This window comes from Balaenoptera acutorostrata, chromosome 12 (assembly GCF_949987535.1).
Source record: "Balaenoptera acutorostrata chromosome 12, mBalAcu1.1, whole genome shotgun sequence".
Taxonomy (NCBI): Eukaryota; Metazoa; Chordata; class Mammalia; order Artiodactyla; family Balaenopteridae; genus Balaenoptera; species Balaenoptera acutorostrata.
The window spans coordinates 87,782,017-87,805,504 of NC_080075.1; the positions used below are offsets into that span (position 1 = coordinate 87,782,017).

The 23,488-nt window shown below is 45.9% G+C and overlaps 3 protein-coding genes across 6 annotated transcripts in view; 1 reads left to right on the forward strand and 2 right to left on the reverse strand.

Moving 5' to 3' along the window:
* Nucleotides 1-1,830, forward strand: part of ADAM17 (ADAM metallopeptidase domain 17) — a 59,642-nt gene extending 57,812 nt beyond the window's left edge. For 2 of the 3 annotated variants that reach the window (XM_057558206.1, XM_057558207.1), the window contains exon 13: nt 44-1,827. In XM_057558206.1, the coding sequence (XP_057414189.1) occupies nt 44-403 (360 nt within the window). In that variant the 3' untranslated portion in view covers nt 404-1,827. Of the gene's footprint in view, nt 1-43 lie in introns of all 3 variants that reach the window. The other variant, XM_007195662.3, reaches the window with a different exon arrangement.
* Nucleotides 1,831-1,923: 93 nt separating this feature from the next.
* Nucleotides 1,924-14,957, reverse strand: IAH1 (isoamyl acetate hydrolyzing esterase 1 (putative)). Its single transcript, XM_057558211.1, is given in 6 exon segments — nt 1,924-2,224; nt 2,226-2,306; nt 3,705-3,826; nt 5,786-5,833; nt 5,836-5,950; nt 14,819-14,957. Coding segments are annotated over 6 exon segments (552 nt in total). The 5' UTR covers nt 14,900-14,957; the 3' UTR covers nt 1,924-2,119.
* Nucleotides 14,958-17,092: 2,135 nt separating this feature from the next.
* Nucleotides 17,093-23,488, reverse strand: part of CPSF3 (cleavage and polyadenylation specific factor 3) — a 44,590-nt gene continuing 38,194 nt past the window's right edge. For both annotated transcript variants that reach the window (XM_007195663.2, XM_028162225.2), the window contains 3 exons: nt 21,653-21,722; nt 19,534-19,630; nt 17,093-17,769 (listed from right to left, as the gene is read on the reverse strand). In XM_007195663.2, the coding sequence (XP_007195725.1) occupies nt 17,668-17,769; nt 19,534-19,630; nt 21,653-21,722 (269 nt within the window). In that variant the 3' untranslated portion in view covers nt 17,093-17,667. The remainder of the gene's footprint in view (nt 17,770-19,533; nt 19,631-21,652; nt 21,723-23,488) is intronic.

Genomic DNA, 23,488 nt, shown 5'->3' on the forward strand with positions numbered 1-23,488 from the left:
CTGTGGGACCTGGGGTGCCTCTATCTACTCCGTGTCTTTGCAGAACGTCGAGATGCTGAGCAGCATGGATTCCGCGTCGGTCCGCGTCATCAAGCCCTTTCCCGCGCCCCCGACCCCGGGCCGCTTGCAGCCCCTGCAGCCTGCGCCTGCGGTGCCCCCCGCGCCCTCTGTGCCCGTGGCGCCAAAGCTGGACCACCAGCGGATGGACACCATCCAGGAGGACCCTAGCACGGACTCGCACGCCGACGAGGACGGCTTCGAGAAGGACCCCTTCCCGAGTAGCAGCGCGGCCGCCAAGTCGTTCGAGGATCTCACGGACCGTCCGGCCGCCAGAAGCGAAAAGGCCTCGTCCTTTAAGCTGCAGCGTCAGAACCGCATTGACAGCAAGGAAACCGAGTGCTAGTTCAGGACCGCGTCCCGAGCTCTCTGACTTCCGTGTGCAGAATGTTTTCGTAGATTTGACCTCAAATCACTGCATATTTTTTGTGAAGATTTGGGAGAAAAAAGGAAGTGACTTCACAGCAGATGCCGGTCATGTGTTTGGACTTCCTTCGCATACGTTAATACTTGTGTGGTCAGGCCCTTTTCCTTCTGAAGAGGTAAGGTGAATCTAGCTTATTTTGAGGCTTTCAGGTTTTAGTTTTTTTGATCTTTCAGCTATCCTTCAACCTCTGACGCAAAAGCAGAAACTACAGCTGGATTAGGTTATGAGTATTTACATTTTTGTAAATTAACTTTTTATGTTGAGAACGGCACTGATTAGGGAGATGATCAGTTCTTTTTAAACACTGTAATGATCCAGCGAACATAATGAGGCATTTAGCAGTTTCTTGTGAGGGTAACTGGAACACAGAATAGATTGATTTATTCTTTTGCCTTCAACACAAAGGGAGATAAAACCCATGTATACATTGTCTCCAAAATGTGGGTTCTGTTTCTAGGTATTATGTAGAACTTGTAGCAGAAGAAGGGAATTACACTGCTAAATTTAGGGATAAGTTGGGTTAATGTTTCTTAATTCTAAATTGTTAAGAATTTCTAATTTCTAGAATTAAAACAATCTAGCTTATAGTGAGGGTTACAAATTGTAGCCCAGTGAATCTACAGAATTCTGCCAACTGTTTTAGGACCCTAGAGAGCCGGGCAGTTTTTGTGTGTTTCTGAAGTATCTTCACGTATCAATACTGTCACCATCCTCCTAAAACATTGGCCGTTCAGAAAGCCTGAACTACTTCAGAATGAGAGAGCTATGGTCGCCTCTTCTCAAACACTAGTGGCCAAGAGGGTACATGAGATGGTTTCTGCCAGAAGAACAGGGTGTGATGTGCTGGCCTGGGGCTTTCTCCCCACACAGTTGATTCCTAAAAACCCTTGGTATCGACCCACGGTACTTCTTGATCTAGTGCTTCAGTATGGTCTGCATCTACTGTGTGAAGGATAAAAACCATCAGGTTGAATTCCGATTGATTTCCTTTTACAAGCTTCTTTCCCCTGCTAAGTACTGAAATGTGCTCACCAGCGAACCCATTTTAACTGAGATAACTTGTAAGCTTTGAGAGCAATCAACCAAACCTGTGACAAATCGTATCTTTTTTTCTAAGGATGTTTGTTACGCAGATACCTGTTACACTAATACTTGAACTTGTACCTTGTGGTATTTGCTGTCTTTTAACTAGTCATAATATTCTTATATTGTAGTTAACACTTTTGCAATCTGTTATGTGAGTGGGGTGTGTGGGTGTATGTATGAGAGTGAAATGGTTCCCAGCTGAATGTAAGAAACCATTTTTTATAAAATTGTGACTTTTTAAAAAAACAACACTGTCTTTACCTTTTTTCCATTTATAAAATTAACAGGCTGCTCAGGGTATATTCTGTAGCTGTGGCACTGATGACTCCTGCATCAATCAATAAATATTTATTATCAAACCACAATGTACCTAGGTACAAAGCTGTCCTGAAAAATTCCAATGCTTTTATTAATCTTGGTGGCAGATGTTTGTTAGTTATTTTTATTGCAGGGTCATGAGCAAAGGTTTAAACCTGAGAAAAGAATCTTCTGGGACCACTCATCTTGGGGTCTTTGTGTAGATTAACAGCTGGACTTGGTTTTCTGTGACTAGTGGTCCCCATCTCCCAGAAGACTTAGTTCTGCTTTTGCTTCTGCTATGTCTCGCCAGTAAGGGAGCAGCAAAGGCAGGGAAGAGACTTTCTTCTCTATCAATCAAAGGCCGAAGTTGGGAGAACAAAAACTCATTTCCTTTTGGTGATAAATGTAGTCCATCTGACAAATAGGAAGAAGAGTCCTGTAAGGGGAAGAGAACGCAGTTAAAGGGGTGGTTGGTCTCCCAGCTGTGGCCCCAGGCGGCGAGTCCCTGGCCTGAACAGTTAGCTCATCAAATGCTCCCATGCCCTTTGTGGAGGGACAGTGTCTACATATGACACACGGAGCGTCACAGAACCTCACACCATTAATGAGCGCCTGAGCCGAAGTGTCCTTCCAGGCCAGCAGATGGAAGAGGAGCAATGAGTGAATACAGCACATTAATGTAGTCAACAAAAGGAAAAATTTGTTATAAGAGCTCAGGGCCCAGTGTGTCAAATTGTTTTTGACTCTTCTCAGTCTAGGAATTAAATTGACAGGCACAGTATCAGACGAAAAGACTTTGTACCGTCCAGAGTTCAGACGCCCCACCCCTGGAGCCCTTTCTCCTTTGGGGAAGAATCTTTTCCCTATGCTAGAGCTCCGCCCATCCCCGTTAGAACCTGGAGCTGGTTCATGACTTGCAGACCAGCCATTCCGATTCTAGCCGCACTCCTCCCGGGCCTTAGTTTTCTCATCTCTGCTGTGTCAGGTCAGATGATCGCTGAGGAAGACCTTCCCAGCTCTGGACTCTTAATATATTAAGTCTAACAGGACTTTCAAAGAGCCACTAGCCCAGCAGTCTGCAATTTCCTATTCTCTAGCAGCATTACTTTTCCAAACCCTCTCAGGTGGAAGCGTAACGCAGACAAAACCACAGCTCTGGGTGCTGTCTCAGCGGTCACGTGGCCAAGCCTGCTCCCGACCTGGGAACGCACGAGGTGGGTCCAGTCCAGTCAGGGTGCAGAGGAACACAGACACGGCCTTCTCGTCTGCGGTGGGATTGCTGGGTCCCACATAAGCGCACGTTTATTTAACTGTACGGGAAGCTGTCATGCTGTCTTCCGGGGTGGCTGTGTCATTCTGCACGGGGACTGGCTTTTTACCTTTTATATTTGTAAGTGGGCTTTCTGGCTTTAAACCAATTAGAACTCTGTACCTCAAAATATGAATTTTAGTTAATACCACATTCTACTTAAATTCATTGTTTTGCCTCTTTTAACTTTCCCCCTCTCCATATTATAAAACTTGGCCTGGATGTTCTTAAATATGAACCATTTATTGCTCATTCATTTCCCTATATGCCAACTCCTATTAAAGTGGTTCCCAGAGCACGGTGCCCACTGCTGGATGCCGGTAAAGAACCAGGCCAAGCAAGGTGCGGGGTCTGCAGGCTGTCCGGGAGCCTCTCCAGCTCCTCCACTCCATCCACCTGTTTCATTCCAGTTGGTGAAAAGGACAACTGCCTCACCCACTCAGAGCTGCGCCAGGCAGACGGCGCACAGCGTGGTCACTGCTGTGTGATCCTACTCACCCGACAGGACCGAGCAGGCCACTATACCTGACTGTCCTTCTGCATCAGGGTCCACAGGTCAAGTGCATCAATCCCACAGTCTTGGGCTACTTGTAAACAGGCCCTGGCATATTCACCAACGACCGAGTTGAGGCGATTTAATTTGCACCCTATTGAGAAGAGAAAATCCACTGTGCAACTGATAAACCCAAGTGCTGGTCTTTGCGCAAGTTCTACTACCTGGAGGGTTTCTCAGTTCAAGTGAACGGGCGTGTGCTTACAGACCCGAAGTGGGCCAACCACGGGGCTTGGGGGACACAAGGACGGGCCTCACGGGTCACTAGTGTGCTGCTCTCCCCAGCACAGGACCAAGGACGATGGGGATGAGGGATGCCATGGAGGGCATTCAGAGGACACCGAATAGACACAGAGGCAGAACAGGCCGGGGGAGCTGAGCGGCTTGGCTAGAGCGCAGGCCAGAGGCGAACGGAGTTGGGCAGGTGACCACTATGGGGTACGGGGGGCAGGACCGCTGGGCTCAGGCCCCTGAATTGTTATGTGTAAGGAGAAGCCACAGCCATGTAGTGGAAAAGTCACTTGTAGACTTTGGACCAGAGAAGGCGAGAGCTGGAAGGGAGCACAGAGGTCACTCAGGCCAGCCTGGGGCTCAGCAACCTTTCTCTGCCACGGGCTGGACAGGAGACAGGCTTCACGGGCAACTATTCAGCCCTGCCGTCACAGCTCCAAAGTAGCCGCAGACAACATGTAAACCATGGGCCTGGCTGTCGTCCAGTGAAACTGTATTTGTTGTAGGCGACGGGGCGTGGTTTACCCAGCGCCAGGCACTGCAGTGCGGGGATTCTCAAACCCGGGCACGGCAGGCTCACCGGGAGCATGCCCTGGGCTGCTCCCCTACACTTCTGCTTCCACAGGTCTGGGATGATCCAAGCATCTGCACTTGTACCAAGTTCCCAGATGACGTTGACCTGCTAATCTGGGACCACGGGAGAACCACGCGTGGTCCAAAGTCATGAACCCGGCTGAAACTAGAGTGATGCAGCAGGACTCATTACACGCACGCCTACAAGAGTGCAACAGTCTCATGAGACGTGCCCACCGCATTCTAGACACGGATTTTTCTATTATAGTCCATTAAAAAAATGTCACAACTCACTTGGTTTCACGATCCACACATGGGTCGTGACCTGCAATGTGAGCAGCACTTGAGCGCTGGCTGCACGCCTCTGCCCGTCCAGGCTCAGCGTGAACGTTTCCTGTAGCGACTTTTTACCTCACGAGCGATCATTATGACCTAAAATCGCCCTTGATGACGCCCACAGGGGTCTTCCCTTTGCCCTCTGGAGCTAACAGCAGGGCGTTCTGTCCTCTTTACGTGACGGCGCCCTTCAAATATCTGACGACAGCTGGCCTAGCTCCCCTGCTAGCCCAACAGCAGGAACCGGGTTCTAGTCATCTCTGTATCCTGCGCACCTGGCCAGGTCCTGGTATAGCACATAAAGGTGCCCAGATGCATAGTTGGTGGGGACAGAACGGGAGCCAGAACCCTGGCGCTGGCGAGCCCCGGAGCAGCCTCCGATCACTCAACCACCAGTGACGCTGGCAGCGCCCTTGCGCTTGAGCGCGTCCGTGCTGGTGACCTGCAGAGGAGCCTTGGATCTGGGTGAAAGGTCCCACTGCCAAGGCAGGCTCCCAGGTGAGGCGAGGCAGCGGAGAAAGGGCCACGTGCAGACGGAAATGGGCAAGGCGACCTCCGCCTGCCGTTCAGAAGTCAGGAAAACACCCCGAGTGCGGATCTGTGTCAGAGCGCACACAGCCCGAGCCTCCGCACCACGCGGGAGCCGCAGCCCCTGGCCGCGCAGAATGCTCCTCGGCGGCCTCCTGTGCCCCCCGGGGTCGGGCAAGTGCCAGGCCTGGGGTCCGACTCACGCGCGGCCACGATCCTTTTCTGCATCACGCTACGACAGGCTGGGAGCTCTGCTTCAACTTCTGTCGACTAAAGCAGACAGACGGGAACTCACAGGCCCCCAAGAAGCAGAGGCCCCCGGCTGGAGACAGGTCCCACCTGCCCCTCCCTGGGCCCGGCGTCCGGGCTGCGCTCACCTGCTCACCTTGCCGGAGGCACTGCTGTCCCCACGCGGTCTCACAGAACGGCGCGTTGCCATGAGGATAAGCCTGCCCTCGGGCACGCCCACGGAGTGCAGGTGCGGTGCAGTGCAGTGCACGTCAGGTTCGCGGCGCGCTCCCCCAGGGCGTGTGCTGCTTGGGGCTCTCATCTGTTTGGGAGGAACGCGGACACTTCAGCACAGATGCAGACTCGTTGTAAGTGATGACAGTTAAGGTTGATGCACATTCACAAATGGGCACAACTCGTGACGTCGCTGGGGGACCATTTAGCGCCAAGTGCAGAAGGAGAAGGGGGAAGAGTTCAAGTACAGAGTCCTACGTAAAACAGACCCCAAAGGCTCTGGCTCGGGACCCTGTAAGCACTCGTGTCTTTCCTCCTTTACTGGTCATGTGGTTATTAGTCGATTAGGCTGAATTTGTAAAGAAGTAAGACCTGCGCTGGGCAGTGAGCCTGCCCAGGTTCTAGCCCGGCTTTGTCACTGGCTAGCCACGTGCCCTTGGACAAATGATCAGCCTTTCTGTACCTCCGTTTCCTCGCTGGTAAAATGAGGATGACAATAGGGTCTACCTCATAGGGTAGCTGTGAAAATTACATCAGCAAAGCGTGTAAGGCACTTAGAGCAAGGTGCCTGCCGGGAAGGAAGCCCTCAATAAATAAACTAAGCAACGGCTAACGTCACTGCAAAGGATTCCTTCTAGACAGGCTCACACAAGGCTCACTGCAGGCCATTTGCAAACCACACGTAAGTGTAATCTAGGAGAAAAGTAACAGCACTCATGACCCTACACCCAGAAGACCACTGTGGGCACTTGGTCGTGCTTCTTTCCAGTCTTTTCCGTGCAGATATGTAGACTTAAAAAAAAAAAAAAGAGGGATCACACTGAAGATAAACGACCATATTGTGCTTTTTTCACATAACATTATGAGCATTTCTGTGCCTACAAACAGTCCTCAAAAACATGGTGTTTAGTTGTCGGGTGACCACAATGGATGCTTCTATTTCCTTACTGTGCAGCATTCTAATTTTTTGCTATTATAAATAACAGTGCATAGAAATCTTTACACATATACCTGGCTGCATTACATACTAGGTGTTTCCTTAGGCTGGGTTTCTAGATGAGGGAAGTCTCTAGGGAAGCTTTCCAGAAAGGTTTCAAGTTTTCCCACCAGTACTGTAAGAGTGCCTGTTTTCCACACTTGTCAGATGTAAGTATTACTGCTTAAAACCATGGATTTGAGAGTCAAAAAACCAAAACTCCTTGTTTCAATTTTCATTTTGTGGATAACAGAAGTTTCTACACATTTTCAAACATGTACTGGCTACTAAATTTCTCCTGTTGCGATTACCTGTTCCTGCCTTTGCCTATTTTTTAAACTGGAGTTAATATTTTTCTTAATTGATTTCTACATTAAAGACATTAACCTTTTGTCTCTCATGCTTTTGCAAACATTTTCCTTAATGTGTCATTTTCTTTTTTTAATAGTTTTTTTGACATAGCTAATTTATTTCACAAATCTATTTTTTCCTTTGCAGTTTCCTCCATTGCAATTTCCTCTAAGTTTTTATACTTAGAAAGTATTTCTCCTTGTCCTAAATTTGATAGAAATTCACCTGTTTGAAAACTTCTGGGTTTTTTTGGAGAGAGCTTAGTCTCCACCAACACCTGTAGTCTATGATCTCACAGGTGGCAAGACTTTCTTGCATCACAGTCGGCAGCTGTCCCTTCCCTTCTCTCCAGCCTCACCTGAGAGGCCCGACCGTGTGCCTGTTAATAGCAGACCTTCGCTGCCGGGGGTGGGGCATGGAAGAAGCCTCTGGAAGCTGCCTACTCTTCTCCTTTATGCCGAGCAGAGGGCTCTCCTTTCACGAGTAGCAAAGGAAGAGAGGCCTGTGCCTCTAGTCACAGCAGCAGTTCTTCCAAAAACACGGAGACACGTCTCCTGTTGAGACCTGCTTCCCGTCGCCCAGGAGTCAAGCCTGTGCTGGGTCAGGGCGCTGCTGCCCTGAGCTACCCTTTCTCCATCAGTGTGAGTCACACTGCAAGGTGTCCAGTTTGACCTCTCTGCTGCCAACTACATCAACTAAAGAGAAAGAAACATTAGAAATTGGGCACAGCACTACTGGACTCTAAAAAACATTCAAGTGCTTGAAATTTTAGGTCTGCCAACGACCCAGGCATGTAGAAAATAAGTTGGGAATAAAATTCACTGACATTAAAGAAAGCCAGAAGAAATACACGGAAGTAAACTCAGGGAACTCATTATAAATTTGGCAAAACTTTACCTACCGGGAGATAGGTAAACAGATGAAAAAAGTATATAAATTTAAGTTTGCTGTAACGAAAAAAACAATTAAAAATGAACTAGGAAAACAAGAATGCCTTTACCTTTTAGCGCACTGTCACTGGCACCAAAGAAAATTGTAACTGCTACTGGGCTGTCCAAATTGTTCCCCTTCCTGATTAGCCTCGGGAGGATAATTTTCGCCCATCTGGTATTGTAACCCAAAAATCCACGATTCGGAACATCGCATTTTCTGAAATGAAACATTTTTAAAGATGAATTGTAGGGACTTCCCTGGTGGCGCAGTGGTTAAGAATCCGCCTGCCAATGCAGGGGACACGGGTTCGAGCCCTGGCCTGGGAAGATCCCACATGCCGCGGAGCAACTAAGCCCGTGCGCCACAACTACTAAGCCTGTGCCCTAGGGCCCGAGAGCCACAACTACTGAGCCCACGTGCCACAACTACTGAAGCCCGTGCGCCTAGAGCCCGTGCTCCGCAACAAGAGAAGCCACCGCAATGAGAAGCCGGTGCACCGCAACGAAGAGTAGCCCCCGCTCGCCGCAACTAGAGAAAGCCCGCGCGCAGCAATGAAGACCCAATGCAGCCAAAAAAAATAATAAATTAAAAAATAAATTTTAAAAAAATAAAAAAGATGAATTGTGAGCAAAGAACTATTTCTGGTCGCCTGTAGCCAACCTTCCGCGTGGGAGGGTGTGCTTGGGCTCACAGTCCCTGCTCTGTGCCATGGCCCTGCCGCTGCCCAGGCGTCACTTTGCTAAGATCAGAGCAGCAGCCGAGTTGAGGCATGTTCGTCTCCTTCATGGTTCCAAGATACAGCAAATCCATCCCATTCCTCGATGAGAGAGGTTATGAATAATAATGAACAAAGGGGCTACGCAGACTAGCTGATTTCATGCATGGTCAGTGGGGTACTTTTAAAATGGACTTTACAGCAGGCAGGTATTAAAGGTAGAAAGGCACTAATAAGCTGGAACTCTAATGGGATAAGCGTACACGGAATTCCTGAGACTTTTTTTACACACTGTTTTTAAGGGGAGATTTAGGTTTACGGAAAAGCCGAGCAGAAGGTACAGACTTCCCCTAACCCCCAGCCCCACCCCCAGCCCCGCTCCCCAACGACCTACACCGCCCACCCGCGGGTGCATTTGTTACAGTGGCAAACTACACTGACACACGCTTCTCATTATTACCCGGTGGTTTTGATTCAGTAGTTTCAGTAAATATGTGTTAGTTGTGTTTCAGTTTAAACCAGTTTGTTAACAGGCATTTTATTCCTTCTTAAAAATATATGATTTGGTTCACAGCACTGTATGGTATACTGAAAACAACCAACCGTGGAAATTGAGCTGGCTGCCTGCGTTAGAATCCCAGCTCCAACACTGAGTAGCTGTGACTTTGGGTAGGTCTGTAGATGTTTCAAGTTGTCCACTAAAAAAAATATTTTTCCCATTGAATCTCAAACTTCAATTGATGGTTAGCAAATTGATGTGGTTAATTTTGGTGTATGGTTCAAATTCCTACATATAAGCAACTAAGCAGAGAAGCTAGGGCACCAATGAATAACTGCAGGCCAAAGGCCAAGCACCAGATGCCAAAGGGCAGCAGGAGGGGACTCTGGTTTGACGCGACTCTGCAAGCGCTCAGCATTGATCAGCCTTGGGAGCAACAAAAAAATTCAGCCACATTTATTTCTAAGTGTGGTTCTTGTGTTTTTAGTATGTAATGATTACAAAATGCTGACTAGCCATTTTAAAGCCTCCACTTAGAATACTTTAAAATGGAACACTCTAGAACTTTGACAAGTCTGTCTTACATCCATCCGGTGGTGCGAGGCCGAACAGCTCCCTCCCTGAGGCCTGTATGCTGTGGCAGTGACGCAGAGCAGCCAGTGCCCGGATCTCGCTGCCCTCCACTGGTAAGGAGGCCTTGACAACTTAATTTCTCCGTGCCTCAGTCTTCCCAGCTGTGAGAGATGAACACTAATACCCAATCTGCTAGGATATGTGAAGATTAAAAGTAATGTAGTGGCCATATACGTACAAGGAGCTCAATAAATCCCTGCCATTATAGATTTTAAAATATATATATATATATATATATATATATATATATATATATATCTCATTATTATAAGGCTGTGAACCAAAAAAACTGCAGGTGAGGCCCATGGTTGAAACTGTTAAAGTTCCCTTCTGAAAGGGGAAGAATATCTGAATTTCCCTGGATTGAGTAACATAATCAATAGTGCCCAAGTTATTCAAAAGGCTGGAAGAAACTGGAAAATTAAGAAAGGTTTTTACATGAATTCTTGGCTAATAACAGGTATTTAAGTTCAGATGAAGTTGGGAAAAGGATAGGAATTAACGAAAAGATTCCTTCCAAAACATCCAGGCTCTGTAAGATTGACTGCCTTCCAGAAAAAATGTAAATTAGGTTTTTATAAATGACAACAGGCAAGAGCATATCTTTAAAAGCGAACAGCAGAAGCTTTTAAAAACTGAAAAAGATGAGTTTTTTCTAACCTTTCAAACCAAGTATTTTTGGTTAAAGAAATACTTGGATAAGGCTAAAAAAAGATTGATGAAAATAATCAGTAAATTAAAAAGCATTTAAGTGGATTTAAGAATGCTTAGAATGCTTTTTGTACTGAGTATACAAAGATCTTATTTAAAGCTAAAGCTTAAGGACGCCACTATGGGACACAAGTACATGTTTTAAATTTATTGCTATCCACGTAGGCAGTACAGAAGGACAGTCACAGTAAGGTGACTCTTAATAACCTTCAAACTTGGAGGTTAGGTGAAATTAAAACACTGAATCAAGTCAATTCTGGGCCTTGCACGTGGCTGAAGCAGACAGTCGGGGCCTGGGTCCGCAAAAGATTCACCCCAAGCGTGGCTAAAGACCGCGTTCCTCCGAAGGGCAGCCGGGCAGCCGTCGGTGTGGGACACAAAGGGGCGGCGCTGCCGGCACAGAAAGGGAGGCTGGGCTGGAGCTGCGGTGCCTCTGCCGCGCGCCCCTCCCGACACGGCCTCCTGCTTTCTCCCGTGGGCCTGCCCGGTGGAAGGTGGGCTCAGCGCGCCCGCCCACGGGAGGATCCCGCTCTGCCTGGGTTCTAGCTCCCGGGCCGCGGTGCCACTCTGGTTCTCAAGGGGCTCTCGCGGGCTTGGCCGAGGGCGGTGAGCCCAGGAGAGGGGAGGCGGGACTCACCCAGCTGAGGCCTCCCGGTGGCCGCTCGGCTTTGTGCCTGCTGTCACAAGATGCTTTTAAGAGTGACATAGATAAAGCCTACCAGACCACACACTGTCTACAACTTCATTTTTTCCTATAATTACTCTCAATTCTGAAAAATAACTACTTGTTAATTAAATGGTCTTCCAGCAATCACACCTGTAAACAATCAATTCTGACAAGATTTTAGTACTAACATTATTATGTACTGGAGAAACATCTGCAACGCCTGCAGTTTTTCAGACCATTTGAATAATTATTTAGCTTTTCCATATCTTCTATTTGATCAGAAAAGGTTAATGGACTAATTAAACAGGTACTGAATTATTAAAAAAAAAAAGAGCCAGTACTTATCGAGCACTTCTCACGGGCCAGGCGCTTGACTAAGCAGCGCACAGCAGCTGACTCGCCCTCCGACAGGAGAGCGGGGCCCTTGTCATCCCCGGAGCCGGAGGATCCGGGGCTCCGGGGCCAGGCCACCTGACACTTCTTAGTTGTGTGACTTCGTTATCTACCGCTCTCCACCTTATTTTTCTCAGCTATAAGATGGATAGGAGAATGATAAATCACTGTGTTACTGGGCAGTTGTAGAGATTAAATGAGACAACAAACGTGAAGTATTTTAAAGTCTCTGGCACCTGAACTGGAACATTGTTTCCCTTTTAATGATTTCCATTTGGCAAATGGAATACCAAAATCATCACTATTTTTATTAATGATATATTTTAAAATATTTTTTATATATCTGATATCTTTTATAAAAAGAATCTGGGGGGGGGGGGCTTCCCTGGTGGCGCAGTGGTTGAGAATCTGCCTGCTAATGCAGGGGACACGGGTTCGAGCCCTGGTCTGGGAAGATCCCACATGCCACAGAGCAGCTGGGCCCGTGAGCCACAACTACTGAGCCTGCGCGTCTGGAGCCTGTGCCCCGCAACAGGAGGGGCCGCGATAGTGAAAGGCCCGCGCACCGTGATGAAGAGTGGCCCCCGCTTGCCGCAACTAGAGAAAGCCCTCGCACGAACCGAAGACCCAACACAGCCAAAAATAAATAAATAAATAAATAAATAAAAAGGAATTATTCTCATGGCCTGTCCAAATTATAAAAAAAAAAAAAAAAAAAAAAAAAGAATCTGGGGGGAAAAATCTCTATCCAAAAATGAATCCAACTTTGGTTTTAGAATATATTTTGTATTCTTTCAATTGAACTCCTTGCTAATTATTTAAATCGTACCCACCATAACTGAAAAAGAACTTGTCTTGTTTAGATAGTGAATAGCTGTATTTTTGGATCCAAGCCCCTAATATATTTTACAACTTTTAGGGTTTGGTTTCATGAGGTGGCAAAGTTTTAACTGAACCTAAGTGCTGCCCTTCTCTCCCCCAACCCCTTATATAAACTAGGAACGGCCTGCAAAGACACAAAAAGGAGGAACTTACTGTTTCAAACTGCATCATTCACTCTCTTCTCCATCAGTAAACACTCAAGTAGGAATCTAGAAACTGTTCTCACCCGGCCAGCCTGTCAGCCAGCGATGCTCCCCACCCACCCTGCTGCAAAGAAAACTGAAGACAGAAAAGCCCGTTACTATTTATCAGTGTAATTAGGACACACTGCTCAGCAACTCCCCTCTTGTTTTCTCTTTGTACTCCCTGACTTCTTGGCCTTCACCATTTGCTTTGCTCCGAGGTCGTCTCAGGGATTACTATAGCTACACCTCAGCAGCACTCTGGAAGCAAGAGGTAGTTTTCTTCCCTGTCAATTGGACTTGAGCCAATCACCTGCATTTTATTGAGACCTATATTAGACTCACTGTTATCTAGAAAAGCTACTTAAATCTAGGTACAAGAGATGAAATCAACTGTATGTTCAGTTAGGAAGTGAAATCCACACTACACTACCTCTTCATAGTTGAAAGAATAAAGAAATTAATTTCAGAACTCAGGGTGAATATTTTTTGATATATATATTCCCATGGAACTTGGAGAGTCCTTACTGCCCTAGATGCCTAAAAACAATGTTACCAATTATTGGCATACACACAGAAAACTGGTTTAGGAAGTCATGTCTGAATGTGAGAAGAATAAGATAAAACAAAACAAAATGAAAAACACCATGGGAAGGTAATTTTTAAAATGTACTCCCTCCCTGAAGTAAGAACACCTATTTTTCCTTGAACGAGAGTTGAAATAATCTTGGGTGAAAAGGTGATCTGGAACCTGGGGCCCTCGGCTGCAGAGCTTGCCCCTGGACCTACGTCTCCTCCTTCAGCAACAGAATACAAAGAAACGCTAAGGAACTAAAAATAACTGCGTCCCTGCGCAGCTGGGGCAAATTATGGGCAAGACACAAAAAAGGTCAAAAACCCAACTGCCACTTCTGAAGAGCAGAGAGCAAAAGCAGGGTACTGCGCGTGCCCCCTGCGCTCAACACCGCCAAGGGGTTGGCGAACCACCTCAGCCGCCCCTCCGCCCGACCCCTGGACACACCCCTACCCTCACCCCGTGTAAGGGACGAGCTTTCCCCCCCTGGGGTGGGGGGAGCGAGCAAGGGAACCTGTTACTTGTTTTCACTCCCCTCCTGCAGCTGCAGGAGCCCCAGTCAAGCCCTGCCTGAATTTCTGGACTGGCCTCTTATCCATTTCTACTGATTGGGAAGGCCAAGAACCCTGGTCGGTATCACTTGGCGGCATCTCATTCAAGAGAGCGCCGAGATGTTCCATCAGAGGAAGCACGGGGGCTGAGAGTGTTTTCCGCATGGAATGGGAGGTACGGAACTGCAGGAAGTGCTTCAGCGCAGCCGTGATCTGTGCAAGGTGACGCCCCAGGAAGCTCCGCGTGGGACACAAAGCACTGTTCCCGCTGTGAGCACATTCAAAGTACCTTTCAGGGAAAAGGACAACAGCCACTGACCAGGAAGACACTACGATGAAAACAACGTGCCAGGTCTTACCAAAATCCCTATGAAAAATGACACAAAGGAAAGAGCGGCCAGCCCAGGCCCTGTCACTCCCAGCGCGTGGCGTGGACAAGTCCCTAAACTTCCCTGCACTTCATCTCATCCGTCAAACAAGCCCCCTAAGACTAAACGGAACGTGTATCCAGTACTGCGAAGCCGCGCTGCCCTCCTTAAGATGTCACCCTGCTGGAAGCTACCAACACCGAGAAATGAACCACTGCCAGGTGTCACGAAGGGGCTCTGGAGGCGGCGGGGACACGACGCTCTGTGAGCGTCCAGGCCTTGGGGCAGCATCTGCTGGGGGAAGCGGGGTGCAGGGAGGCGGCCCCGACAACCTCGTAACAGTCGGGAGGAATGGGCCCCTCCCGCGCGGAGAGGAGAGCCAGGAATCATCGAAGAAGCCTGGCCCGCGGCTCGCGGCGAGGGCGACGCCCCCCCGAGGGCGCGGCGAGGACGCCCAAGAGACCGGGCCACGTGGGGGCCGAGCCGGGTTCCGCGGAATGGACGGCGCCGAGCGGCGGTACCTGGGTGATGGAGTCGCCGAAGAGCAACACCCGAGGCCAGAGCAGAGAGCTTCCGCACACCACCGCCTCGCACAGCGCCATCGGCCCGGCAGCCGGGAGGCGGGGCCAGGCCGGATATCCGGGCGGGGCGAGGGGCCGGGAGGCGGGGCTCCCCGGGGGCGGGGAGGTGGAGGCGCCTGCGCAGTCCGACGCCTTCGCTTGTAGCCTGTCTTCGCCCGCTGGCTCTCCTTCCTGGGTCGCCCCGTAGGGGCTCCGCTAGCAGGGCTCCCTCGGCGACCAACCGGTCACTTTTAAGACGTGCGATAGCTGTTGCTTCTTGGAAAGCTCATTTTTGTCCGTTTACAGAAGCTTGGCCTTCTGCATGCATTCGCTTTTTGTTCATTTATCCGAGTCGTTAGATGCGGGGCGCGCGTGGCTACCCTGCCCTCGGGGAGCCCACCCGCCCTCTGGCCATTGTCGCCTGTCAGTTCCCCAGGCGGAAACCAACCCCGAAAGGAGAGCGATTTGGCGTTGCCACCGGATCCAACATCACCCACCCCGCGAAGGTGGGTTCAGTTGTTTGAGCGAGTCGCAAGCACTTCCAAGGGGCTCGTTCATCACGCAGCCCTCTCTTGTTAAGTAAAATTAGGCAAGCATTTGTCCAGCGTTTTGACGTCAGTTAAAGAGAAGTTGAAGACACTTGCTAAAGACAGTAAGGCCGACTATCCAGCAAGGACAACGACGGTGGGCTTTCGCAGTAGGGGAGAGAGATTAGGCTGAACCCTAAATACAAGAAAGAGAAGGGATTTATAGCCAAGGAGCAGGGTGAGGGGGTCAGGTGAACGTAAAACTACTAAGAGGCAGGGTAAATCTTTGCTAAACTGCCCTGACAGGGTTCTTGCTGAAGGCAGGGCAGGGTGACATCAGGATGAGGAATTTGAGCAGCTCCCCAGGGGGATCAGACCAAGAGGGAGGGATTTTTGCTAAACCGACTCAGCGGGACTCTTGCTAAAACTGGGCTGAAGGGGCCAAGGACAGGACCCAAGGTGGGGTGCTTAGTCAGAAGACAGAAGAGCCTGGCTCAGGTTTGCTCAAGCACGCAATGAAGTGTGACAGCTGTGATAAAATTGAGCCAGAAGGATGTCTTGAAACAATTGAGCTTAAGGTGAAAACCAGAAGGGGAGCAGTGCGTGTTAGAATAGCTGCCGTTTCCGTGGCTTGGATGTAGGGTGTTGAGGGGAGAGTGGCTGGAGCTGGAGAGGCAGGTAGGCTGATATACAGAGCGGCACCCCGTCTTCAGGCTGGATTTCCCTGGCTTCAACTAGAATCAACTGGGAGCTTTAAGCATGTGCTGATAAAGGACCACCACTCCAGACCAACTAACAACACTTCTGATGGTAGGTCGTGGGCATCAGTACATTGTCAATGCTCCCCATGTGATTCTAATATGCAAGCCAGGGTAGAGAACCCGTTAGGCCAAGTTAAGGTGTTTGGATTTCATCCTAATTAATCGCAGTAAAGAAGTCCTGAAGGATTTTCAGCAGGGAGGCTTTCAGCAGATCTGTTATTTTAGGAATCAGCTATAGGGAGAGGAGGAAGAGAGGCTGGGGCAGGAACCAGAGGGGAAGAGATGACTTGGACTCCGAGCCACAGTGGAGATAAGACAAGGACAGATTCAAGAGCAATTTCGAATCCTTGCCTGAAACCTGTTACCTCAGGGAGAGGGACTAGGACAAAGGGCTTGCCATTTTTGCTGTGTATAACCTGCGTGGTAAAGATATCACAAGTGTGTAGTTTTTGTAACTTAAAAATGTTTTCACATCTATCATAACACACTCTTATATGACATTTATAAAAGGTGACCCTTAGGCCTTTGGTTTGGGCCAAAGACAAAGTAGGGTATCTTAGAGAAATAAATGTATTTGGTTTCAAGTAAAAATTCAGATTCAGACACCGAAGTGTGTCACCAAAGCACAGGGAAGGACTAAGCAATGTCAGTGCAAATTAGTGACTGTGGCTGACCGATGGCTTTAGCTTGACAGTGAGTGTAACAGCTCTTTAGCTGCCCCTGCCCGTGCTTGTTCCCACCCCCTCTGCTGACAGAGCCGTCAGGCCCTTCACTGAAGTAGAGGCCAAAGCCGCCCCAGGCAGAGTCGACCTGCTCCCTCAGCACCCAGCACCCGACACTCCTGTGTCCAGTTACCTGCAAGTCTGAACTGCTCGTACTTGGAAGAAAATGGATTAATGATTGAGTTATACATAAAACGATTCAACACACATGACGAATCCTTGAACTTGAGTCATAAAAATTATATTTTGAGTATCTCTGAATTGAATGTAGACATTATACAAAGAAAATATTATTGAATCTCGAAAGTCCCAATTTTACAGACGTATAAACTAAGGAATTTGCCAAGAATACTGGGAGGGAAGAAACAGAAAAAGGGCTTAAAACTTTAAGTGATAATATGTAATTATTAATTCAAATTCAGAAAATGGATATGAAAATTCAAACCATCACTCATTTCCTTCCTGAAAACAGACAATAAAGACATTCTGTTTCAGCTGCTATGAGCAGATCTCAAAGGTTTCAGTGGGAGCTGCATACAACCCTAGAAGCAGAATCAGTAACGGCAGTTTATTTAGCAGTGCTAGAATAATGGACAAATAAGTTGGTAATTTAGCAGTATTCAAATAGGTGCTGGAATAAAGGCCATTTGCCATCAAAAGTAAATAGGCTACCCCAGAGAAATTAATGTATTTTATACATTGTATTTTATTTTAATGTATTTAATGTATTTTATTTTAAGTAACAGAAGTAGAGTCAAGCATTACAAAAAAGTTTTAACATCTACAGAGACATAAGGTTATTAGTGAACTGGCGTGAGGGCCTCATATAGTCTCTGGGCCGCCAGTTCCACCATTTCTCGGAGGGATTCGTCATCTTCACTTCCTTCTTCACATTCTACAGTCTGAAAGTGAGAGCACAAACATGCCTTTCAACGGAAGTGTCTAGAATTATTATATGGAAGATAAACTAATGCTCTTTAAGAACAGTCGTTTCCCATAGGGGTAAGGGTCTTGATTATTAAGAGCCAGGATCACTGCACACCTGTGGGTCTGCACCTGGATGCAGAGACGTTCCTGAGAGCACGATGACTTTGTTAGAGATTAACTTTGGAAAAAAAAAAGGATAAAGGGAAAGTCAAGTGAACTATGTTTACTTCAAAGCCCACGTTTGGATCTAGTAAATAATACTCCAAGGAATCTAGTCTGTGCAATGCAAATTACTTAGCAAGCAATGGATGTGGTCATCTACTCAACATTTGGTATTAAATTTGGTTTAGATTCACTAATCATCTCCCAGTTACTCCTTAACTACAAAACACTATGCTGTTTAAAACAATTTTTATCACACAATAAATATCCCTCATGTAAACATTTAGGAAAGAAAAAAAAATACCCTTAATTCTATGACCTAATGATAAATCACTGTTAACATTTCAGTGCATAACCTTCTAGACTTCTGGCTATACCTGTGTATTTCTTTAAAACAAAAATGGGATAATTCACCATATTGACTCTCTTGTAACTCCCCCCACTCAATAATGTAGGCGGACCACTCTGCACATGAATAAATCATTCCTAGTGGCTGTATACATAGTATCCCATGTATAGGGGTGCACCATACACATTATTTATTCAGTTATTTTATTAGATCCTACTCCTGGAAATTTAGGTCTTTTGCAGTTTTGCTAATCAATACTAAAATAGACATCCTTGTACATATATCTTTGCTCACTTGCCTAATTATTTTCTTCGTTAAATCCAGCAAGTGGAATTGTGGATAAAGGTATTTACTTTTTTAAGGCTTTTGATGCAGATCACCAAACCGCCCTGCAGAAAGAACACACCTCCTAACTTACAACCTTCTCCCTGTCCATGTGGCACTTGAAAATAACTGTTTCCCTCTTCTTTCACCATCACTGGGTCATATCACTGTTTTTAATCTGTGCCAGTATAAGCTCAGAAACAGTGATATTTCATACTTTCAATTTGTATTTCCTTTAATTATTAGTGGATCTGATGTGAACATTTGTTTCATATGTTTACTGGCTCTCTATATTTCTTCTCTAGTGAATTACTTGTTTATGTTCTTAGCTTATTTTTCTATCGAGGTAAATTAAATCTAGTGTTTTCTCAAAAGGATATACAGAAGAAATCCCAAACATGTTATTTGTTTAGTAGAACTGTTGTAATCTTCAAAAACAACCCCACAAGGAAGATGATACTTATTCGTTTATGCTTGTGAAATAATTATGAAAGGTCTGCTGGGTGCGGTGGGCGTGGGCCTCACGCTCTCAAGTTCTATTGTTTGGAAAAGCCACTTGGATCTTGCTGCGAACAGAAGAGCAGCTTCTCTGAAAGTCTGGAATAAAGTGGATGCCAAAGTAGAGAAATGCTGAGGTGGATTAAAGCATATTATGAAAATGGAAAACGGAGTAATAAAGACAAGGGAAATGTGTACTATGCAGCAAATGTAAAAACACTTATGACAGAGAAATAAAAAGGATGTAAAACCTGACATATGATAGCGTAAACACAATCTATTAAAAAAAAGTAGGAAAAAACTGGAAGAAAACACCAAAATGTAAAAGTAAACTGCAAAATAGATTATTTTTGCTTTCACTTTATCTCCCAAGTGTCTTAAAATGTAGGAACGAACAGCTACATACCCGTGTCTCCAAGTTTATGTTAGCAGTTTTTCCGTCCACTGTGACACTAAGAATAGAACCATCTTTTACACTAACACAGTCTTCTCCAAATATGTCCCTTAAGATAAACAAAGATGCAGTATTAGTGGAAAATGCTTTACAAATATATAAAGTACAATTTTATATATTTGGGGAGAAATAATATTGAAGATAGGCCCTAGTTCTGAAGTAGAATACTGATTGTATCTACCCCTGAGATGTCCTTCTTAATTATTTACTTTCACGTATTTTGTTCATTTTATAATACAGGTGAAATACACAGCTATCGTTCATTAAGAATGCTCCATTCAGCAGGCATTGCACTAGGCACTTTATATACATTATCTCAACCTATATTAATTTTAGTAAGGAGCCCTTTTTACCCAGACCTGGGACTGCTGTAGCCACGGGGTTGGAAACCAACAAACACAGAACCCGCTGCCTTTTTACCAGCAATGGAAATCAGCGCTCCTGCACCGTTGCCTGCTTTTTAGTTTGTATGACAGGGATGCTTTTTAAAATCAAAATGACAATACCAAGAACACTTCTGAAGATGTGTGACGGCTTGTGTAGGCAAAGTCACCATTTACAGCCTAGCATCCATTTTTTAAAAGCCACTAAATGGCTGCTTTAAAAGATTATCAGTGTGGAATTTTGAGGAAAGGAAGGAACAGAAGTGTTAACATAAAAATCTCCAAACATGCAGAGCACCTCAAAACATCTAGTTAAGTAACTTTCAATTTAAAAATAGAAGCATTGGGACTTCCCTGGTGGTGCAGTGGTTGAGAATCCTCCTGCCAATGCGGGGGACACGGGTTCGAGCCCTGGTCCGGGAAGATCCCACACGCTGCGGAGCAGCTAAGCCCGTGCACCACAACTACTGAGCTTGTGCTCTACAGCCCACGAGCCACAACTACTGAGCCTGCGCTCTAGAGCCCGCGTGCCACAACTACTGAAGCACATGCGCCTAGAGCCCGTGCTCTGCCAACAAGAGAAGCCACAGCAATGAGAAGCCTGCATGCTGCAACGAAGAGTAGCCCCCGCTCGCTGCAACTAGAGAAAAGCCCGCACGCAGCAACAAAGACCCAAAGCAGCCAAAAATAAATAAAAAATAAAAAATTTAAAAATGGAAGCATTTATTCAACAAGTATTTGAGAGATCTGCTATATGTTCAAGGCACTGTGCTAGATGCTGAAATTATAAAACTAAATTCAGTCTTTTTATTTTTCCTTTTTGAGGTACAATACATAAGCTTAAGTTGTAGTTGTCCACTAAGAAACAGTTTTAAAAAAAAATAAATTTATTTATTTATTATTTATTTTTGGCTGCGTTGGGTCTTCGTTGCTGTGCGCAGACTTTGTCTAGTTGTAGCGAGCGGGGGCTACTCTTCATTGCAGTGTGCGGGCTTCTCACTGCGGTGGCTTCTCTTGTTGCAGAGCACGGGCTCTAGGAGCCTGAGCTTCAGTAGTTGTGGCGCACGGGCTTAGTTGCTCCACGGCATGTGGGATCTTCCTGGACCAGGGCTCGAACCCATGTCCCCTGCATTGGCAGGCGTATTCTTAACCACTCTGCCACCAGGGAAGTCCCAAGAACAGTTTTATATGATTATTTTATTTGGAAAAAACCATTCTGAAATCAGGCTTAACAAGTACTGGAGGAAAGGGGATAGACCTAATATCTGGCGTGTAAGAAAAATATGAGTTTAAAGGTAATTCATAGTTTACAGATTTACTGAGAAGAGTCTAAAAAAACATTCTTAACGTGGAATTCACATTTAAGGGGAAGTAAGTACGTATAATAATTCTTAAAGGTATAGTAACACTAGGTTAAGATTTTAGCACATGTCCTTGATAACAATGCTTTATTCAGCTACGCCAGCCACAGAAAAGCATCCTGAGGCTCTATATTAAGTGAAACGTATTTCACAGGGAAGTGGCTGACCAAGCAGGTCACATGCTCTCAGAACTGGCTAGAGTGTGTAGGTAGAAGGAAGTGGTTCAAACTGCTTCATTGATAGAAAGAGAGGCACCCAGACCAGTTAAGTGACATCATCTGAGCCTGCCCCGGCACCCTGTTGAGCGGTAACATACACAACACTTACTGGAGCATGATCTCCAACCTCTTGCTATAGACGTGCATTTCTAATTTTTTAGAAACCTTCTGTACTGCACCTGGGGAAAAAAAGCAACAGAGGGTTCAATTTCCAAATTCCTGTTTAGAATAATTTCCAAATCAATAATCAGAAGGTAGTTGCTGAGAAACCAAAGTGGTTAATTGTAGAATCCTTCAAGTGACAAATGTATACAGAGCATCTACCTGCTGAGGCAAACTGATATTTTCATCACTTTATTTCATGTTCTTGTTAAGGAACCACAAGTGACATTTAAGATTATTTAAACATTTATTTCCAATGTTTCTCCGTCTTTTCCACATTTATGAGCAGAAGTGAGTGAAATTAGAACTCCAAGAGGTCTAGGAGCACATCCATCCTCAGAGAGCTCTGAAGTTTTTGTTTTATCTAAAATATTAAGTAAATTTAGCAATTCTACTACATATAATGCACTTACAGTAGTTTTAATAAAATACTTAAAATCACTTGCCAGTTAGATTACTTAGCTTTTCCCCCAAAACAAAGTAATCTGACAGTTCAGGAAGATGAGCCATACTTGAGCTGAAGTTTCAATATTGCCAGAAAATATCACTAAGTACCTCCCAGTTCATCACCAGCAATAAAACAGTGGATTAACTGGTAGTTTCTCAAAAAAGTTAAATAGAGAGTTAACATATGACCCAATAATTTTACTCCATAGACCCAAGAGAAGTGAAAACATGTCTATACAAAAACTTGTACATGAAGGTTTATAGCAGGATTATTCACAATAGCCAAACAGTAGAAACAATCCAAATGTTCATCATCAAATGAATGGATAAACCAAATGTGCTATATCTACACAATGGAAGATTATTTGGCCATAAAAAGGAATGAAGTACTGATTCATGCTACGACATGGATGAACTTTTTTTTTTAATTTTAAAGTCTTTATGCTTGTTGTTTATGTAGTTGAATTCAGCCACACAGTTCTATATTTTTACAATCCCCCGGGCATGAAAAGCTCACCGGCTGTTCATTAGTAAATTCAAATGTCATAGTTTCAGGTTTTAACCTTAGACTGTCAATAAAAACACAACACATGGCCAGGAGAGGTTGTTTATGAAAGACATGGATGAACCTTGAAAACATTATGCTAAGTCAAAGAAGCCAGACGCAAAAGACTACCTTTTGTAGGATTCCATTTATATGAAATGTCCAGAATAGGTAAATCCAGAGAGACAGAAAGTAGATTAGTGGTTGCCTTGAGCTGGGGAGAGTGGGGAGTATGGGGAATTATAGCTAAAAGATACACAATGTTTCTTTTTGGAGTAATGTGTATGTTCTAAAGTTGACTGTGGTGAATCTACTCTATGTGGAAAAGAGCCAAGTTGTCATTTCTCCTAAATTGTTCTATAGTTCAGACCATAGTCACTCTAATTTTAAATTCATCAGTTTTAATTGAATATACAAGTAACTAAATGCCAGCCAAGAAAACTATATAATAAAACTTTTATACTTTAATTATAATCAATTCTGTTAAGTATTAAGCACTTAGCTGACATGTAAAAGCAATCTCATAAAACACATTATTAAAAAGCAAACATCTGGGCTTCCCTGGTGGCGCAGTGGTTGAGGGTCTGCCTGCCAATGCAGGGGACACGGGTTCATGCCCTGGTCCGGGAAGATCCCACATGCCGCGGAGCGGCTGGGTCCGTGAGCCACAACTACTGAGCCTGCGCGTCTGGAGCCTGTGCTCCGCAACAAGAGAGGCCGCGATAGTGAGAGGCCTGCGCACCGCGATGAAGAGTGGCCCCCGCTTGCCACAACTAGAGGAAGCCCTCGCAC